The sequence below is a fragment of the Rhipicephalus microplus genome, chromosome 6, assembly GCF_043290135.1.
Source record: "Rhipicephalus microplus isolate Deutch F79 chromosome 6, USDA_Rmic, whole genome shotgun sequence".
NCBI classification, from domain to species: domain Eukaryota; kingdom Metazoa; phylum Arthropoda; class Arachnida; order Ixodida; family Ixodidae; genus Rhipicephalus; species Rhipicephalus microplus.
In genome coordinates this window covers 76,619,870-76,640,747 of record NC_134705.1, presented here as the reverse complement: position 1 = coordinate 76,640,747, position 20,878 = coordinate 76,619,870, and the positions used below count along the sequence as shown (strand labels likewise).

General features: G+C 47.3%; 1 protein-coding gene across 1 annotated transcript in view; it reads left to right on the top strand.

Annotated features, from left to right (window-relative positions):
* Positions 1-20,878, top strand: part of LOC142764809 (uncharacterized) — a 95,070-nt gene that overhangs the window by 68,514 nt on the left and 5,678 nt on the right. The window contains exon 3 of the mRNA XM_075865342.1: positions 14,934-14,972. Coding sequence (XP_075721457.1) covers positions 14,934-14,972 — 39 coding nt within the window. The remainder of the gene's footprint in view (positions 1-14,933; positions 14,973-20,878) is intronic.

The following is a 20,878-nucleotide window of genomic DNA, read 5'->3' as shown; positions in this document are numbered from 1 at the left end:
GTCTCGGGCAGGCATCTTGTCGACTTCTAGCTGGATAATGTGGCGCTCGGTTGAGGCAACCCGACAGAGTCGCCGGTGTACTGGATTTGCATCGCCGGTATTGGTCCTATGCTTTACACCGGTCGTTTGACCTAGGGTTTAGTCGTAGAGATCAAAAACGTCTTTATACGACGCAAAAAGGCCACGAAGCGCAGACACATGCTCAGCCGGGAGATAAGAGGCAATCATTTTAGTTATGCAGTCTAGTGTACAGCCCGACTGGATACTGGCAGATGACGGTGTACCTTCGAATAAGGCGGTTATGTGGTAGTCACCGGCCGGGGCAAGGGCTGCAAGAAATATCTCTCGTGGCAGCACATCAGAGCAAAGTCTAAAGTTCACAATAGGGAGACATGCCACGTTGTCTTTCATAGTGATGATGGTGTGGGGAACGCAACATTGAGAGAACACAGGACCGTAGGATTAGGTGAAATGACATAATCACCTTCAGCCACAGGTGAATCTGAAGAGACGTCAATATACGTCACAGCTCGTCAAGATAGGCGAACAAAGTCGGCGGAGCATAACTTTGGCGGCGCAGAATTAGGAGGGCAACGGCATGTGGTAGGACGAGCTGAACAACACCAGGAGAACAGTAAATTATGGCGCATATCTCCGACAGAAAATCGAGTCCCAAAATGATGTCACGTGGGAAGTGGTCCAGTACATAAACCGAACAATGGTATGACGTCCAGCAATATTGACGTGGGCGGCACACATCCCAGTGACCGCTGGTGTTGCACCATTGGCTACTCGAACAACAGATCGGAGTAGGAGTGAGCACTTTCTTGAGTCGATCACAAAGGCTGGAGTTCACGACTGATACGTGAGCGCTGGTTTAAATTAGTGCTCTCACAAAAGTACCGGCAACACTTACTTTAATCAAGTTGTGTCTGGGTAGCATGTGTAGAGGAATTTCGGGTCGGGTCATCAAAGCAGGCTCACCTGTAGGAGCTGCGCTCGTCAGTTTTCCGAGGAGTGGTGGTAGGAGGGTGAGGGCGAGCGACGTCGGTTAGTTGAGCGGGACATGCGTCCAGAGGGCGATGGGCAGCGATTCCGTTGGGCGGTCTTGGACGGCTAAGCATCGTCTTGTTCCGCGTAGATCAGCATCCGAGAACCAGCAGGTAGGCGTCGGGTGTTGGCATAATGCGACCATGTTTGCCAATCCTAGGAAGTGCGGCAATGACGTGAACTATGGCCAACATGTCCACAGTTGAAGCAGATCGGCCTGTCATCGGAAGTTCGCCATTCTGCCGAGTTTCGGTAACGTGGGAGGTTGTACGCTGCGCGGAACATGTAAGGTGTACTGGGCAGTCGGTAGTCAGGTAGGTTAACGGGGCATAGCGTCTGAAGTCCGGCGTTGGCCAGTTGCTGGCGCACGACACTCTTGACCAAAGTTATCGTGGCGTGAGAGTCGTCGGGGGCCCGAACTTGATCAGACAAGGGAAATGCTTTCTCGATTTCGTAACGCACGATGCGCTCGATATTGTCGGAAGCAGCAGGGGCTGGGGGCAAACGGGCGTCCTCACAGGTAGATGTTGCAGCCGTATTGGGAAGACGCGAAAAGTGGGGAGTAATACGGCTACTATTCGCGTTTTCAAAGCGTCGGCATTCCTTATTAACGTCGTCTACGGTAGATGAGCTTTGATAAAAGAGGAGATTGAAGGCGCCATCGGCGATTGCTTTGAGGATGTGCGCGACCTTTTCAGATTCCGGCATCTTCTCGTCAACCTTCCGGCAGAGGGCGAGCACTTGTTGTATGTTTGTAACGTACGACTTGGTGCAGGACTGGAGCAGGCACGCTAGTTCTTTCTGCGCAGCACGACGATGCCCAATGTGCTTTCCGAAGAGATCAATGAGTTTCTGTTTACAGATGTCCCAACTCCTGATATCTTCCTCGTGGTTGGAAAACCAAACTTTAGCTGCGTCGTCAAAGTAGAATATACTATTGGCGAACATGAGCATCGGATCCCAGTTGTGCAGAGCGCTCTCCCGTTCATACACGTGAAGCCATTCCTCTACGTCAGTACTGTCACTGGCCGAAAACGGGCCTGAGTCGCGTAGTTGGGTCAGGGCGATTGTGTGGTTAGTAGCGGCTGGATTCGGTGCTGTTGGTTGCTGCGTAGTTGGACGAAGCACGGTTGGGGTATTCCCTGAAGAATCCTCCTTCTCTTCTTCACTAGGCATCGCAAAGGCAGCAAAGGAATGTCCGCTTGGTAGAATCAACGTGAATGTTCACTGTGGAAAAACCCGCACTTTTCACTAAAATGTTACTGGAAGAAGGCGTCTACAAATACCTTTACTTTAGGTAAACAGGCAGACATACAATACTGAGCCCAGTCTGCCCTAGCTCGCCCAAAACATCGTCCTCTTTCCTATAACGTTCATTTGTGGCAACCTGTAGCAATATGTACAATCGGTGCACACACAGACATATGTTGAAGAGGTGCAGATGTTTATATAACCAGTTGTTTGCACTTGCGCAATGATGCCAACTGGAACATACATATTAGCAACACCAGAAGCTGATATGAAGCGCTGATGCTCGCGACCATTCTGGCTCTGAATTGATTGATATGGAGGGTTTTAACGTCCCAAAACCACCATATAATTATGATAGACGCCGTAGTGGAGGACTCCAGAAATTTCGGCCACCTGGGGTTCTTTAACGTCCACCCAAATCTTAACACACGGCCTCCTTCAAAAATGCAGCTGCCGCAGCCGGGATTCAATTCCACGCCCTGCGGGTCAGCAGCCAAGTGGCTTAGCCACAAGACCACCGCGGCGGGGCGGCTGGCGCTGGATTCTGCTACATAAAAAAACTTCAGCGCATGGCAGCTAACCACAATTCACGTTAAACCGACGTGACGGCTGTGTTAAAGAATTACATATGCAATATTTATAAAATCGAGTAGGCAGCTTCGCAACCACTATTGACGTTTCACGAAGAGTAGCGTCTGTTTTATTTATGTATTTATTTATTTATTTTATTTGAGAATTATTTACCAAAATGCCCACGCAGATGGCAAAAGGAGAGAGCGTCTCCTGACTAGGCCCACTCTTCGTTAGGAACCTCGGACAAGTACAGCAAAACAGTACATAGAAAATTCAAGATTATACATACAAATTATAAAAAACGATGATATATACAATATGCGCAGGAAATAATTGTTGAATGTTCAAACAAAGCTGTTTCTCAGCGATAAATACAAAAACTTTCTTAGTACTACTACCATATATTGAAATACATACAATTTGTGTGTATATGAAAAACACTAATAAAAAACAAAGATTATAAAAAATTACATTACCAATCTTCAGCACACGCACCCTAAAAGTGGGTTTAGATTACTGCATTCGTAATTTGCCGCCTAAATTTTCGTGATTTGTTTCCCGAACTTTCGCTTCCTAACTGTCACTAAAATTTTCGCTAAAAGTTCACTAAGAATTGCTTCGCATTTTAAAAAGTCAGTAAGTAAAACGCTAAGAGCAAACTGTCATTCTAACCCGGGTACGCTGCGTGCCAGGGAAGTATTCTACAATTGAGCCACGCCGGCGCTTGAAAGTCATTTCAAAACTTGCCTTTGACAGATTTATATTAGCAGAGGAATCGCACTAATATGAGTAACAAAGCGCTTTCAAACGTCATAAGAACAATCAGGTGTCCCACAATGCGAACTGTGTAAAGAAAGGGTCGTCTAATGATCTAACCCAGTACAAAAGCTCGTTCTTGTTCACCTATTAACAGTGGCGGATACATTGTTCAGGCATAATTCTTCATCATCATCAACCACTGCATAGAGTTATTGCGCAACATTTTTAGCAAGTGTGTGGCGGATACCACGCTCCTGCGGCGATTGGTGCAGGATAGCGAATCAGCCAGCGCACTACACAAATATTATGATTATTCATGGCATACTGGATACTCAGCAAGTGTCCTTTTTACAGTTACTCAAAGAGTGTTAATAAAAGGCTCTAAAAGGCCACTTTTCGAGCTTTCGCTGTGGCAGTGCTTCGGGTTCTATGTAGGCAGGGCGTTATCATTCAGGTGTCAAAAATTGCCCTTCAATTAGAAACGTGGCGAATGAAACGTACGCATACATGTTGGAAAACTAATCTTGTATGTCACGGCGGTGATGGACTACGTCACTTTAGCAAAAGTACATTGAGGTGACAGTGTTACGTGTAGAAGGCGCGTTTGTAGATCTTGTGGTGCATGTGGCCGTCGCACAGGTGCACAGCTTCCGTCTTGGACCGAAAAGTCATGGGTTTGATCCCCACGAAATGAACCTATGTTTTTGCTTTCTGGCTATGCGTATTTCGATTTCATTTTTGTGACGGTTATGCGTCGGTGAAGTCTTGGTGAACCCAGGCCTTTCTAGAACTCCATCTCATATACTGAAACAGATATCGGTACTTTGCTAAGACAGCTATCGCCAGCTTTGTTTTTCAGAAGCGCCTCAATCGTTTCTCTTCCCAATTTGTTGCTCGCTCTTCCTAAAATGCTTGTTAGAAACTTGGGATGCTCGAGTTTTTTTAGTCTTGCGCGCGGTGGCATTCCTCATCGATTATTAGTGATGAGCGTTGCCTACAAGATATTTTAATTTAGTTTCAATCAAAGGTTGCGTGTTCTTTCGTGTAGCGAGGTGTAGTCGACATTTCCGTAGTTTGACATAGAGAGGGAGTCACATCGGGACGTTGCCGAAGTCAATCAAGTATTATAAACGTCAGAGTACAATTTCAGAGCACGCACAACACCCTGACTGGCACCCAGCAAGTCCGATTGTTTGTCATCCTTCAGCTTGCATCACTTCAGTGGTACAATACTGCCACGTTCCATTTCCCAAGTTTTGTTATCGTCCAAAAACACTACACAATTCTCAGCGCAAACCGCGCCTGCAGTTTTCGAGAAGCTTCCAGACTGTAGTAGATCATTTCGATAAGGTCACGCCCACTCTGCAAACTGTACAGATTATTCTGGAGCTTACACCACCGCCAGCGATAACGCTAGAACATTCGACGGCAAGAGTATAAATGCCGACGCGCTTCGCTGCTTGTGAGTAGTTGATCGGCAGCCGATGCTCCGTTCGCCGATTTAGCTGTCTCTTCTCGAGTCCTGCGCGAGACTCGGGGTCACATCACGCTGACGTCGACCCCAGGGGTTCAAGTCGACAAAAGAAGTCTACGTGGCACCGGCGTCTTGTACGCGCGACCGCCGCCCCTGGGTCTCGGGCCTTGCTGCCTGGAGCCCACCTACCCCACGTCAGGAGGAGGTGGTGCAAGGTCCCTGTTCATGCCCGCCGTCCTGGAGTCCCCCTGCGGTCCACTTGGTACCGCCAAGACCTGCGCGGCCCCCGCCTCGGCTGAGCCGCTTCCTACCAGAGTGTGGCTCGACTGCACGTTACAAGTCGCCCACGAGCCACGCCCGACCGGCGGCTTGCGGGGTCCGCCCACCAGAATGGCCACGCCATTTGAACTCCCGGAGAGGGAGAAATGTTTGATGTTTTCCGCGCCTGAGGTCGATATCTTTGTCGATGATTTCATTGACGCAATTTAAAAGACAGCTGGTGACGACAGCGTATTAGTATTGCAACATATAAAGGGCGCAAAATTTCCTGTATGCACCCGCAATGCTGGTCAGGCGACGAGGCTAATGGTGGCGGAAGGATTTGAGGTGAACGGGGCGAGGGTGCCAGTAGAGGCAGTCGGGCCGCCAGTTACATATGTGAACGTTTACCGTTACCCCGCTTTTCTATCAGACGAGGCCCTTAGCAACGCTTTAGCCCTGTCTGGTAAAGTGAAGGGCATTTCGTTCGTCACCCTAGCCACTCGCCAGACCAAGTTAAACAGGGTACGTGTGGTAATAAGTGAGATGTTCCGCCCAGTGCCCAACTTCATCACTATTGTGGGGCACAAAGTCATGTGCGAGTACAGGGGCATGCGCCGGTTGTGCGCGCGTTGCGGTGAAGTCGGGCATATGGCTACTGCGTGCACCGCGGCGTACTGTAAGCGGTGCGGCGCCTTCGGCCACAATACTGAGGGCTGCTCGGCAGACTGTAAACGTTGCGGGGGTCACCACGGAACACGCGAGTGCTTTCGTAAGCGCTCATACGCTTCGGCCGCCCGCGGCTTCCCTTGCTATCTGAATCCGCTTCGTCGCACTCTCAGTCAAGCGGCCCCGCCTCTGCCCGAGCAACTAACTCGCCGCGTATGCAGGTCCTTACGTCCAGGTCCGCATCCCGCACAACCGAGAGGCGATCTCCTTCCGGGGACCGCAACTTAGACTCCGATCTGACTTCAGACAGTGGCATGGGCGATCCGTCCGCCAATGAGGGGGAGAGGCCCGGGAGTTTTGACGACACTACCGCCAGGTCGACCGAAACAGAATCGAGCGATATCGAGACGGGTTCGGCGCAATCATCCCCCCCTAAGCCGCCTCCATCCTCGGCCAGCCGGGATGACTGCGGAAATTCGTGGACCGCGGCTGAAGCGACCCCGAGTTCAACGAGCAGGGAGAGGCCCTCCTCGCTTTATCCCACACACCCGTCAACGTCCTGGCCTCAGTGACCAGCCTGGACTTGGAGGCCGGCACCCAAGACCCAGCCGGCGACGACGCCCCCATAAAAAGTTAAGGGTATTACTTTCTGCCCGGCGACAGCCAATACGACCATGCTGCACCGACTTCCTCCCCCGCCTCCCATTCGGCACGCCCAAGACGGAAATCGGATGCCAAAACTGGACAGATGGCCACTGGGCCAGAGCAGAGAGCTCGCTCGCGCTCACGAAGACGCCCTGATGACGATAAGCAGAATCTGGGTGAGAGGGCAGCCAGCAAGGAGGCCCGGCAGCGTGGACCCGGGCCAGCAGGCCAAAGCAGAGATAGCGACGCTCCACCACACGCGAAGGCTCAGAAGCTCGAGAAAGACGGTGTAGGCAAAGGGGAACCACCCCAAAGCCCCGAGACGCACGTCACTGAAGCGGCGCGCCTGCCCTGTCGGCTTCACGGCCCTTTTCGCTTCCTCTCCTTCGCTCCGGCCGCACTATGTCCCACTTGCCTTTCCTTCTCCTTTTGGTGCAGCACCCTCCTCGCCCCTTTCTCTCGGCACGCGGCTGTCACCCATCTTGCTCGGTGCATTCGCTGATCCTTCTTTCATACTTCCCTCCAGCGCTTGGCATCGCGCTCAATCGGCGGATGACGGCCACGCTGCTTGCTAGCCTCAATACTTCCCACGTTTTGTTTTCTTCTTTTTAAGGTTTTTGATGGCCTTTTTGAAATTGGCTACGTGGAACATCCGAGAGTTTAGAGATAGGGCGAAACAAGCAGCAAACCTAGGCTTCGCTAGGAACCAGAACATCAACCTCCTCTTTATTTAAGAGGTGAATTTCCGAACGCTGCTGGATGTGGTTATTTTCCACCAAAATCATCAGACCAACGCCTTTTTTTTTCGCTGGCGACCACTAGAGCCTGCGGGGTCGGAGTAATATTCGTATAAGGCAGATTTCGATCAAAATCTCATTGTATTTTCGGGGCGAATGGTCGGTACATAATGATTGACATATTCATCGAAGGCAAAAAGATACGCATTGTGAACGTCTATACCCCCGTGACAAGAAAAGATACGAATAAGTTCTTTCAAGAGATGCACCAACTCCTCCTAGAGCCCATTCCCCACGTACTGGTCGGTGATTTTAATTGCGTGGTATATTCTAACCGGGACTTGAGGGGGCCAAACCAAGAAAGATCAACCTACAATGCAAAAGAGTTGGTGAAAACCCTTCAGCACCTAAACCTCTCGGACATATGGGTACACCTCTATAAAGACCGCTTCGTAGCAACCCGTACTTCTAGATCAACATGAAGTAGAATAGACCGGATGTACTTTCCGGACCTCCTCCTCCTTTTGGTTGAAGGATGCGAAATACTCGCGCTCCCGGCCAACCTGAAAAAGAAGACGGATCATGCCCCGCTCGTCACGATGGTAAAAAGATCTCCCGGCCCGCACTTTGATAACAATAGCTGGAGAATAGACTTTGAGCTGCTGAGAGATGAGACTTGGGTAGAAAACTTGAAAGCTGCTTTCAGTGCATCAGTAGAAATTGCCGCATATATTACACCCCCCCTCTGTGGATAAACTTAAGGAAGAATGGAAGGCCCTGTTACAAAAAGAAGGCGAAGCCAGAAAAAGACGTCATACACATAAGATCAAACAACTGCTTCGCCGGATGCAGATCATCAAGGCAGCCGACACGTTGACCTCATGTACAACAGAGTACCTGACCTCGCTCGAGGAGCAATACAACCTACTCCTCAGAGATGCTATGAGGCGACCTAGAAATGAGCATGGACTGTTGGGCACGGCGACCGGAGTTGATGTGAGGGAAGTACGTGGAAATGGCTGTTTGCGAATTACGGAGGCAAAGCGCTCAGACGGTTCTGTAACCGACGACCCAGCAAAAGTTGAGAACATCTTCAGAGAGTACTTCAGCATACAGTTCCAAGACACCGAACCAATAGACACCAATCGGGGACCCGACCATGTCAAAGAACTTTGCAAACATCCGCAGCGAATTAAGGAGGAGGAGGAGCCAGCAACCTTTAGCGCTGAAGTCTCCCTTGCAGAGCTTCACGAAGCCATAAGAAGCATGACCCCCAATTCTGCCCCAGTCACTGATGGTCTCACTGCTGCCTTCTATGCGACTTTTCTCCTAGTTCTCGCAGAACCCTTGCTCGCGATGGTGAATGTGATATTCAGGTCCTTTAAGAAACCCGACTCCTTCGGAGTGGGTAAAATTGTCCTACTACAGAAAAAGGGTGCACAGCCAAACGAGCCCACGGCGTGGCGTCCAATCACGCGTTTGAACACCGATTACAAGCTAATAGCCACTATACTGAACAACAGGCTCAAGCTCCTGTTACTGGACATCATTAGCCCGTACCAAACGTGCGCGATTCCGGGAAGGTCGCTTTTTGCGAACCTCACTGTGATCCGTGACTCTTTCTAATACGCGACGACAAGAGGTTTCAATGGTGTTTTTATTTCCCTAGACCAAGCTAAAGCTTTTGACAGGGTACGACACCATTACCTCTTCGACATGATGCAGGAGTTTGGCTTACCGGCAAGTTTTATAAAATTGTCAAAAACTTTGTACGTGGACCTAACCTGCACCATTGTGATAAACGGAGTCACGACGCTGGCATTCAAGTATAGTAGAGGCATAAGGCAAAGATGCCCATTGGGCCCGACCTTTTTTGTCATGTCGTGTGAGCCGCTGATCACAAGCGTTATTGCGCATGAAGGCATTCGGGGCTTCCCACTGACGGGCCAGGAGCAGGTGAAAGTGCTGGCATACGCGGACGACATTTCCCTGCTTGTTCGGGATGCAAGCAGCCTCCAAGTCTTCAGTGCGGCGTTCACAAGATACACGCAGGCATCTGGAGCGGCGATAAATGCGGACAAGAGCAAGGCGATGCTATTTAGAACTTTCCCCAGAGAAGCCCTAGGAAACATCGAAGTGGTGTCCATCGGTAAAGTAGGGAATCTACTTCCCCAGTGAAGGGGTGGCACCAGCCACGCGGCAGAGAGCCCTCGAGAGGGCAAAGGAGGCAGCCGACCGCATTCGCCTCCTAAACCTCACGTTACGTGAAAAAGCGCTGGAAGCAAGGACCACTGTTTGCGCGTTTGCGTTCTACGCCAGTGGGGTAGCGGTGATACCTAGGAAAACCGCGAGCCCACTGAACGCCGTGATCACCGATTCGCTATGAGAAGGGAAACCGGCCCCAGCCAAGCGACACCTCCTTGAACTACCCGAGGACAAAGGTGGCCTCGGCCTCCCACACGTACAAATTACCAGCCAGATACTCGCCCTCAAGATTACCCGCATGCTTTATTACACAGAAAGTTACGTGGGGAAGAATCTAATCAACTACTGGACAAGCACCATCACGCACTATCTGGAAAACCACGCACTATCTGCAAGCGCCCTCTCACTTTTACAAGATGGCGGCAACTACGACAAAGATCATAGAAAACGAAGCCACGAACTGCGACATTGACAAGAACCCACCCGCCCGAATCGTCGAAGCGATAACAGAAAACCAAGGAGCAGGTCAAAAGCCTAGGACTGTGCAAACAAAAAAGCAATAAGTACCGACCGCGCGAAGTATATGACTTCGAGTGGAAGCGCGAGTGGCAAGTCTTGCCCACGAGACATCGCCTGCACCGTTTCGGCATCAAGACGAATAGCCAGTGTCCTAATTGGCGCGCTGAGGAAGCGATCTCCCATGCGTTGTTAGAATGTGGGGCGGCCAAGTCGGTATGGCGCCTGGTTGCGAGGTGCTTCAGCATCCGCCCTCCCCCGGCCCTCGAAAGGAATAGGGGCTGCTTCGCAAGGCTGGTGATTGCCATCACACTCTTTGTGATTTGGAAACGCCGGTGCCTTGCTGAGGTAAAGAACACCCCAGTGAGAGCGGCCTACCCAGCACTAGCCATGATCAGGCAGAAAATAGTGCAGTACTTGGCCAAGCAACTGGAAGCTGACGGGGAGGACCAGTTCCTTCGCCGGTGGCACACAAAGTTTTTTTTTTTCGTCAGACGTGCGAAACTCCGTACCCCCATAATCCCCTACTAACCCCTTCTCCGCAAAACATTGTGTTACAAGTGTATGTATAGCATCAGTCGAAGTATTGTAAATATGCCAACCCACGTTCACGATTTGTTGTAAATATATGTATATAGGATTGTAAATATATATTTGTGGATTTTTTACAAATGTATGCGTAGTTTAGCACAAACTCGCGCATATATATATATATATATATATATATATATATATATATATATATATATATATATATATATATATATATATATTTATAAATTGTTGCATGTAATGGCGTTTGTATGCCCCATAGTGCACAAGAGGGGTGTCTAAACGAGCACTGTATGTATAAAATGATGTAAAGAGTTTTTTTGAGCTTGAAGTTAATAAACTTCCCTTTATATCAGTCCAAGACTGCTACTGTAATCGGACTTTCCGTTTACCGGGCACAGGTTCGCCCAAATAAACAGTTCAATTCCCACACAAAGTTTCCTGTCTTCAGCCACGTCACGACCCCGTGACAATACGAACACGTATCACCAACTCGTAAGTGCGACCAGTTGCATGATGATCTTTTGTTATTCAAACGGGCGTTGCAAACTGGCACAAAATTGTTTTGAAATAACGATGCAAGCATTTCTTATGCCACGCCTTAAAGTATTTACCATTTCCTTTCAGCATTACCAGAAGCCAAAGAGACAAATTAGAGTAAAGAGTTATAAACAAATCTTTCGATATCAGGGGTCTCCTAAGAGACTGCTATTTTGAAAATATCTTACACCGACAACCTGGGAAGTGGTCTGGAAAGTGCCCTACCAAATTGCTACGCAAATTCAGCCTGTTCTCTTCTTCCCAATCACTAAAGCTTTGTTCCGTTTTCCTGGTGTGTTTCTGTGCGCAACTGATTTTAATTTTATTTAACTATGTGGGCCAGCACAGAGTGAACTTATTCCTGTGCTTCCTTTTACAGATTTAGGCGACCCTGTCAATTAGGAAACATACCTTATACAACTACAAAGCATGTATCCACACCACACACTGCTTGACGGAAATTTCTTTCGCGTACGGTGTTTCCGCCACTCGACGTGCTGTGAAGTCTATCCAGATGGCGGACGAACCATGTATACAAACACAGCGTAGAAAAAAGATAACAGTTCAACGAGTCTGTACAAATGGTTCACCAGCGATAGCTTAAATGTTTGGCCCTGGTGCTTAGCCATAGGTTCAACCTGACGTGGCACGGAAGCATTTCACAATTATTGGTTACATGTTGGTGCTTCCTAATGAGGTTAGACACAGCAGGTTTGGCTTCGGTTTACACACAGTGTTCTTTGCACATGCCGCACACTGTACCTCGCATGATCACGGTCAGGAAGAAGTGTATCGGAAGGAGTGCATTGAGCGGTTAAATGCGTTTTGTGATGCGTTAAACACTCGTTGTTCTCGAATCACAAGGCCGTTCCGGACGAGGCAGCTGAAGCCAAAGTGCCGCTTGAAAAACGCCCGCTGAAACCAGATATTTTTCTCGGCGGACATGCTCCTGCACTTGTCATGTTTACGCAGTCACACGTTCAACGCCTCTTGTTGACATCACGAGTTAACTTGGCAGCATGGTATGGAGGATCCGCCCAACATAGAGTTGCCAAAATATACACTAAAGAGAACTCTGGCGCTGTGAGAGCTACAACGCAGGGTGCTTCAGCTAGCATGGGAACGATAGGTAGTACACGGATATGTCTAATTTTCGTACTTCTTGCTCCATGTGTGTTTGTTTGGCTTGGAGCTGCTTTCCCGCGAAACGAAAATTAGTAAATGCTCAATATTTGCGCCACCACCTCAAACTTTTCGGTTTACTATCTCAAATTGGGTATCAAAGTTAAAAAGGGTTCGTTATTTTCTTTGGAACAAGACCGAAGCACAACAATAAACGAAGCTACAATTGCAATTTGCCGCACGCAAGTACGAACACTAGGCGAATCCGTGACTACCCATCATTCCCACGGTCGTTGAACGATCACAGCGCCAAAGTGTCCTATAGTTAACTTTAAGTAACTCATGCCACCCACCACCTGTTGCTCACCGGGCATCGCCTCATCCGCAGCGAGCTCCAGAATCTGATTTCAATCCGGATCTCACCTTTAGAGAAATCAACTCTCTTTCGCACTATTGTCATCGTCTCAACCCCCCCCCCCCCCCCCTCTCTAAAGGCCTCACCAGATTGGAGGAGCGCTAGATTATCCCCCTTTTCTCCAATACTGTACTGCGCCCGGTAGTACTGAAGCATTTCAATTCAGCCTTCTTGGGCGCATGCCTGCACTGAGCGGAGGAGTCTTGTGGCGCCTATCACATGGTGTGGGCATGACCCTCAACTCCTACTTATCCATTCTACTCCAAAACCACGCGAGAGGACTTGGAAGTTGTCCTGCTCATCTGCTCCCACCTCCAAGCCCAACAGGCATTGGTGGCTAGAGCCGGAGCCACCGCGGCAGCTGCAGCGATACCTGACTAGGGATCCCTTCCAGTGTTTGTGAAAGGCGGGCCCTTCAGACAGGCCTTATGCATACCTCTCACTGTAAATATACTAATAAATAGGTCCCCATTACCACCTTGCATTGCTGTTCGCGATATAGCACAGCTTCGGTGACTGCCTGCTCATCGGTACAATCCGCCTCTCGGGCCTACTTTTTTTGCCCGCTTGGCACCATCGGCCCAAGTAATATGAGCTATCTCACGTTTACACTGTCTGCGCTCTTCCGGAGTTGTCCGCGGCTAACCCTTGTGAATGGCTTGAAAGAAAACTGATGCGTGCGTGCTCGGTGTCCTGGCCTCGACAGGATGGACGACGTCGCTCACAATGCAGCCAATGGCACGCGCTTACGACGCAACTCCTAACACAGCTGAAGGAGACCACTCACGACGCCGACGCTGAATGGTTTTTCGTTTCTCTTTTCGCTTTAAAAAACTCGGGGCAAGATCTGAGTCGAGCGCTGCGCGCTTCGAATCATTAAGCCCATCGTCGTGCTTTGCGTGACCTGTTAGTTCGAAACTGATGATTCTATTTGCTTTAGGTTTTTGTCTAAAAGTTACGGTGCCGAAATATTCAGTACAATTTGGCACCGTATCCGAAAGCCGCACTAATTTTCTCGAATCTGTGGGCTAAGTAAGTGCCTCTTTTGCTGGAAATTGGGATTATAGATTCCTGGTTGCTCGAGTGCTAGCTAGTCTAAGTCAGAGAGTTTGGTTGTTTCATCTCTCTCTAAATGATGGGAAGGATCCAAGGTAAGCTTTATTGTTTCCTTGGGAGTACGTCACTGAAGTCTTGGGAGCGATGGCTCTTTGGTTCGAATTAAGTAGAGAAGTGTATTTGTTTTCAGCGAGAAGATCTTGTTGGCAAAGGTCTACATTGGTACACACGATACCGGAGAAAAAAAGTTGCAGTTCCAACGTAGGGGTTTTTGCGATAGCAACACAATAATGTTATACAAACTGAGGCTGGCAGCTTGCTTTTTGGATCCGATCTGACGCAACTCTACAAAATGCTGGTGTGAGATAATGCGGCTGCTTCGTGGACACGTTTCCCACGGTATCTTCGCGCCAAGAGCTCAGCACGTAGAAGGCTACAGAAGTCCCCATTGATGGCTGCCCAGATAGCGAGATAAGTGGGCAGCGGCTATGGCAACCAGGCCAGTAAAATCACAGTTAACCGCTGTCAATACAACAGTCAATGAAACAAGCTATGAACACTTCATGCCATCATTTTAAAAAAAATTTTGAACTTTTTTTGCCCGTTTGCTTTAACTGAATACTACGCGATGACTGTTCACCAGTTCGTAGCAGTGCACGTTTAGAAAGTTTCCTGTTTGGTGACACTACCTTCACATTTCTTTTTTGAATGGACTTTTTTATGAGTGCTGTGCGAAAGTGCGTCCGAGTTTTGCGCGTTGACGTGGTCGAGCGTTGCACGCGTGCTTGTTGGTGGTAGTGTCAACCAACGGGTTGTCGTTTTTTTAGGTCTCTCAATTCGAAACTGAGACTTGTCGGCCATGAGGAGCCAATAATAAATTATCTGTTGCGTGCTGCTGCAAGGTAGTTGCGTTCTTATTATTAAAAAGCCTCCAGCAACACATTACTGAAAAAGAACGCAGGGCCAAAACATTTGTGTCATTGCTTGTTCAAAGTGATGCTGCTGACGAGTTGTGGAATACGTATGCGTGTCTTAATTGTATCGCTTCAAAATTCGTGTGGTCTCTAAAGTTAAGAATTTTAAAAGTTTTTGTTTGGCTTTTTGTTTTAAGGACGACGGCATGGAAACTGTGGAGCACATCGGAACTCAAGTAAGTAAAGCTGTCTACTATTGGCCGCAACGCTTGTTTTTTAGCGTTATGCTTTCATGACAACGTGGGAAAGGGGTAGAAAAACACAGGCAAACACATAGTTATTTACTTAGAGCTAAGGTCCAGTGGTCATTATAACCCGTTTCTGTTGTCAATAGTGCAATATTGTGTGATGGTCGCCAGAGGCAATGAGGGATCGCACTACATATTCACCCTTGGGCATGACACTTGCACATAGTAGAGGCGGCGGCACGTGTCACAGCGGCTCACGGCTTGTCATGGCGAGGTATGGGCTGTCTACTCACTACTTTCGTGGTGAGCAGACGGTCGTATAACGTAGGTTGGATGGACCCGGCTCACCAGTCTAAGCAATGGTTTCCACAAAATATTGGAGCCTAATTACAAATCAACAATTTCATAGAATAAGCTTTGTTACAATATTTTTTTCATAGCGCAAAATTATTCAGATGCACTTCTCATTATTCGAAAGTGTTTTTTTGTGGAATAACTTTATGACGAAAAAACAGCTATATGTATCCGCATAAGGCTAATAACAAATGAGAAGCAGGGACTGCTGGGTGAGTTTGTAATTCATCTTAACATGATCGGGCGCAAAAGAACGATAACGCACAAAGAGAGATTCCAAATAAGGTGCGAATTATCATCTGAGTCTTCATCGCAACTACATACTTATACACACACACACACACACACACACACACACACACACACACACACACACACACATATATATATATATATATATATATATATATATATATATGAGAGAGAGAGAGAGAGAGGGGCAGGCATTCTATAAAGATTGTCTCAATGAGTGTTTTGTATCCCTCTCTGTGTGCAATCGCCTTTTGCGCACCACCGTAGTACAATTGAACTTGATTTTTGTCGTTAAGACAGGCAATAATGCAAGCAGCATCGAGTGCATCCAGTAGAAGCCGGCATTCGCCGAAAATACAAGAATAACCTGTTTGAGGCATCACTCGCCCTCTTTCGGGGTCTTTTGATAGATCTGTCATCGCCTCCACCTGCGTAAATTTGTTAGCACGACCTCTAGACAGAAATTGCTGCTCCGGTAGCTACGCCATTATAAGCACATGCCTCACAGCCCTTGTATTCAAGGACGTTTTGATCAAATGTCGACCAACTATTACGATCATGTGTCGCTCATTTTCACTACACACAAAACTTATCACCCTGATGTTCTAAATGCATGTATGTTTTACACAATTTTAGGATGCGAAATTTAAGTGTCGTCAGGAGCCCTCCTGGGTAATCATTGTTCACGTTCATTATTATGAGAGTCATATCCGTAACCACGTTCTGGCGCGCTTTGGTGATTACTGGCCCTAGTGGCATGACATAGAACATATTATTAGGGAACGAACTTCAGGCAAATGCCTATTCTGTTCTTTGCGTTTCTATTGCCCAATTTCAGTTCGAAACATGACGTAAAGTTAAAAAAAAGCTTTTATAGGATGCATATGAATGATATTTTTTCTTTGTTTTTGTGGCAAAGTGCCTATAGTTATCTATAAATATCAATTAAATACGCGTCTTCTATACAACGTTTTCACATGAAATGTTGGTTTTGAGATCATTTTGAAACTCTCATTTGTCTTACACGGCAACATCCACGTTGGAAAATTTATGGGGCTCAACCTTGTCCTGTCCTGGTCCTGTTTCAAAGAGCTTCTGGAAAACAACCACAACCACCAGGGAATGAGGGTACACCAACTACTATAAACTGCCGCGCTGATATGGCGCACGCGGTTGACCAACGCAAAAGTGTGGAGAGCTGTCAGGGAAAGATAGTGAAGAGCAAAAGCAAAACAAATGTGATGGGCACGTGGTTTTATTTCTTCCTAATTTACCTGTTCCCTTAGGAGGGAGAATTTAACACCCAGCCAGCACAATGCATTATAGATCTGCACGGGCTCCGGGTAGACCGACATATTCCAAACGTGGGTGAACACACGTTAAACTGTTCGCGTATAGCTGCCAAATACTAATACAAATTTCACAATCTTCTATATGAATGCACAGTAAGCAATTACTTATTTCTGTAAGAGAACGTTTATCTTTCGTTCATGCCATTTTCTGTAAAAGAGGGAGCAAACTATTTTTTTCTTGTGGTGTCAGAGAAGGGTGCAAAGCCCGTATGAAGATCAAAATAAAGATGCTGTGTCGGAGTATTTTTCTACACGAAGCAATGCATGTAGTGGCGGACACTGAAGATGTCCTTTAAGACCCGTCATCCTCTTGTCCTGCATCTGGGGTACTAAAGTTTTAGGAAAACAAGCAATATTAACAGCCCAAGCTCGCTATGCCTGAGGAAAAAAATTTGCTGTTCTAGCTGTGAGTTCGAGCCGCGAAGAGAACTTCATAGCGGTAGAAGATGACATACAAGAACGCCGCATTTCAATTAAGCACTACCGTTGTCAGTCGACACCCTTTGGCTGGAAGATAGCCATTCTGTAGGAGAAACACTATTTTGGATGAGAACGTATTGAATTCTGGGAGCCAATCGAGTTGTATTGACCTGCCTCTAAAGACACTCAGAGAAACGCTGGAGATATACGCCAAAGCTCTGTGTAGCCAGAATGTCAAGTGGTGCTACTGGGACGAGTGGAGTGCACAAAAGTTACCCGAAATAATATTTTCGCTCTTAGTACCATCAACCAATATAGTCTGAGTGCGTATTTTTCAACCAACCATGAATTACCAGAAAACTCAGAGATGACATGTGTGAGGACACGTTGTGATGTTACAGGAAACAAATGGAGCCTATTATAACTGGTTGTTAGAAAACGATTGCGACATATACCAGCTCTTAACTCGGAACAGACTTCATAACTAGAAACTTCTGTGAATCCCGGAGGACACCCTGTTTTTTTTTCTGACACGTCATTTTTAATCTCTGTATAGCGACTCCAATAAGTCACTTGCTTATGCGTCACTTACATAAGTTGAATGAATTGCCACAATATTGGAAAATGCTATCTTGTCTCCGCAACAAACATACAAAATGGCGGTGCACACCTGACATGGCCCTGGCTTCTGTTAATCTACGTCGGGCCGGGCCGTGCGACTCGCTGCTCCATAGCGTTGGGAGTGAGTCAGCCCGCACTGCATTGCGTAAACCCAGACTAGACTCGGGCTCGGAAATGAGGCCCATGGACATCTCTACAATGCACACTTTCCTCCTGATTCCTGAGCAGTCAGGCTATCTGCTCCTGTGCTGCACCGCAAACCACTTCGCACCCATCAAGCACTTCAAAGCAATCAGACCTTTCAGCGGAACTAATAATATGCAAAAACAAGCGTTAATCTTGTTTTTATTCTCCGATTGACACTTTTTCCATGGTTAAGGGGTAATGCTTTACTTCAAACGCCCATCAAAAGCTAAGGTTATTTTGGGTTACGGAAACGCATGTGTCCCACATGACAGCACGTCAGATGACTACTGCCACTCGCAGATTAAACATTTCTTGGATGTTAAATCAGTTTAGATCAAAAGATACGTCTCTTTCAGTGCTACCAGCAAGGAGACCCTAAATGGCTATACAGTTACCTTGCCTATGCACTACGACGCTGGTCCAGATCTATTTCTGCTTCTTGAATTCGGCTACGATATCATTATTGTGGTGGGTAAATCACTGAATTCCAAAAAAATGCTGACGTGCAAAGGGAAGAGAGACAGTTAGGTGGGCCTCTGCAATTAGGAAGTCGGCGGGTAGAATGTGGTAGCAGTAAGCACAGGACCGTGCTGTTATGCGGAACATTGGAGATCTCTTTGCCCTCTGGTCTATGTAGTGAGGCTGATGATCATGACAATCACAAGGACATCATGAATTTACGAGCGCTCTGTGCATGTTTATTGTTCAATGGTGGGAATGGAAATATCCCAAATGGCACTAAGCAGTGGCTCAAGATACTGTGGCTACGTATACTAGGTGGTTAGTCTAAAGCGTTGTGTGTGTAGCGCGAGTGCTCCGTACATTGCGTACTTTACCATATTTTATGTTCACAACGTGCGCGGACTATTGTGACTTGCCTTTGTAGGCACCCTAGACCCAACAGGAAGACGCCAAGACAGCATGAACAGACGGGAGGTAAACTTGAGGAAGTTTAGCCACATTGTTTACAGGGCAAGCATTTCTTTGCATTACGAAAATTTCAGTACATCATGACAATCTCTTCCTACATGACGACCACCTCCCGTCTGAGCACGTGGGAGTTGATTATGAAGAGTCGCGTTTCCCTAGGTCCATAGATGGCGGAATGGCTACAAATACAACTTTTCAATCACAGGACCCGTACCACTTTTGAGGGTGCCGTCTACACCCATCCAGGTGAACATCCTTGACTGGAACGCAGTCAGTGCATACTGCGTGTGTGTTCCCAAATTCACCTTACGTGGACAAGGGAAGGTGACAGGATAATGGTCCAACGCTCGTACAGCCGGGAACATGAAAAATTCAACTACCTCAAAGTAACTCGCCCATTAATCAGTGGGACAGGTTGCCATCAGGCCCGATAAAGCTGTCTTTTCAAGGAGAATGTCATGACCGAAAACCAGTGCGGTCGTCTCACCGAACCCTTTACGGCGTTGGACTGCATGGCATGTCCATTCCTGGCTAGGAAGTACAATGCACGGCAGTCAGCAGGCACTAGTTCCTCGGCGACTTGTTCAGGGAACACAGAACATCGCTTCTTCGGCACAAGTGCTGATTCTATCAGCACCTAACATGCTGATGTCTCGTGTAGTTCCATGTTCCCTAGAAGATAGATTATTTTTCACATTGAATTAGTGACAAAAGCATTTAGCCGATGGCCACCGTCTTATAAGGTGTGTGTATTGGTTCGAGAAAACGCCGTTTTTTTAGATGTGAGGATGTTAGCTATGACTACTGCAACAGCCCCATAAAAATGCCCCATAAAAGTATAAATAGCTTGCTGTAGAATCTTGTCAGCCAGGGTGAAGGGAAGAAGACGCAAAGGTTTGTGCATTTGACAACAAAAACTTTACTCACCATATTACAGATGAAAAGGAGACACGAACATTGCGAGAAAAAAAGACAATTACATCGTTGTGTTCAATTGTTTGCGCTTGTGTGCCGTCATGAACAATCTTCTTTTTTTTGTTTTCCTGACGTAGATCTCTTTCGTCGTAGATATATATCTCAAAAATCTTTGCTTTCAAATTATCTAAGTTAACGGAAAAATTTATTATACCTAAATTCACCACGTTTGAGACCTAAACATCGTTTTTCTGCCTATTTCTGCCATCTGAAACGTTGTTCTGCTTGTCTGTATTGCTGGGCTAAACTGCACTTTTCAATTGTCTAAAAATCCAGCTTCAAATCTTTTTTTCCCTGTCTGCGAGGTACTTTGCATGAAATGCTTTTATGTTATGTTTGTTTTGTTGCCTAAGGAAGCCTGTGTCTGACTATCACAAGATTGCTTGGCCACAGTGTCGATTATCAACAGAAACGTGTCTTTCTTTTTTCTAAAAAATCACAATTCTGCCGCAAAGGTGAAGCAATGAACGCGATAGAAACAATTTGGAAGGCCACGCGCACAATGGCAAGCAGGTGGAACCGTCCCCCGCGTTTTTCACGCACAAATTACGCACCAAAAGTACTAACAAGTACAAATCAAAGCGAATAAGCGCCTCTGTTGTTACTTCGCCCTGTGTGAAAAGTGCGCCCTTTTCGCAAACGGATGATGTGCAACGATTGCAGTGACCTTTGCGCGCCCGGTAACTACAACATAATACGTAAGACGTACGACCTTCGCACTACAAGATAAGGGCGTGCGATTGAGCGTACATCCCCTTATTCTCGATGCGCGCAGAAGTACGCGTGAGAGATGAGAGCCCCCGC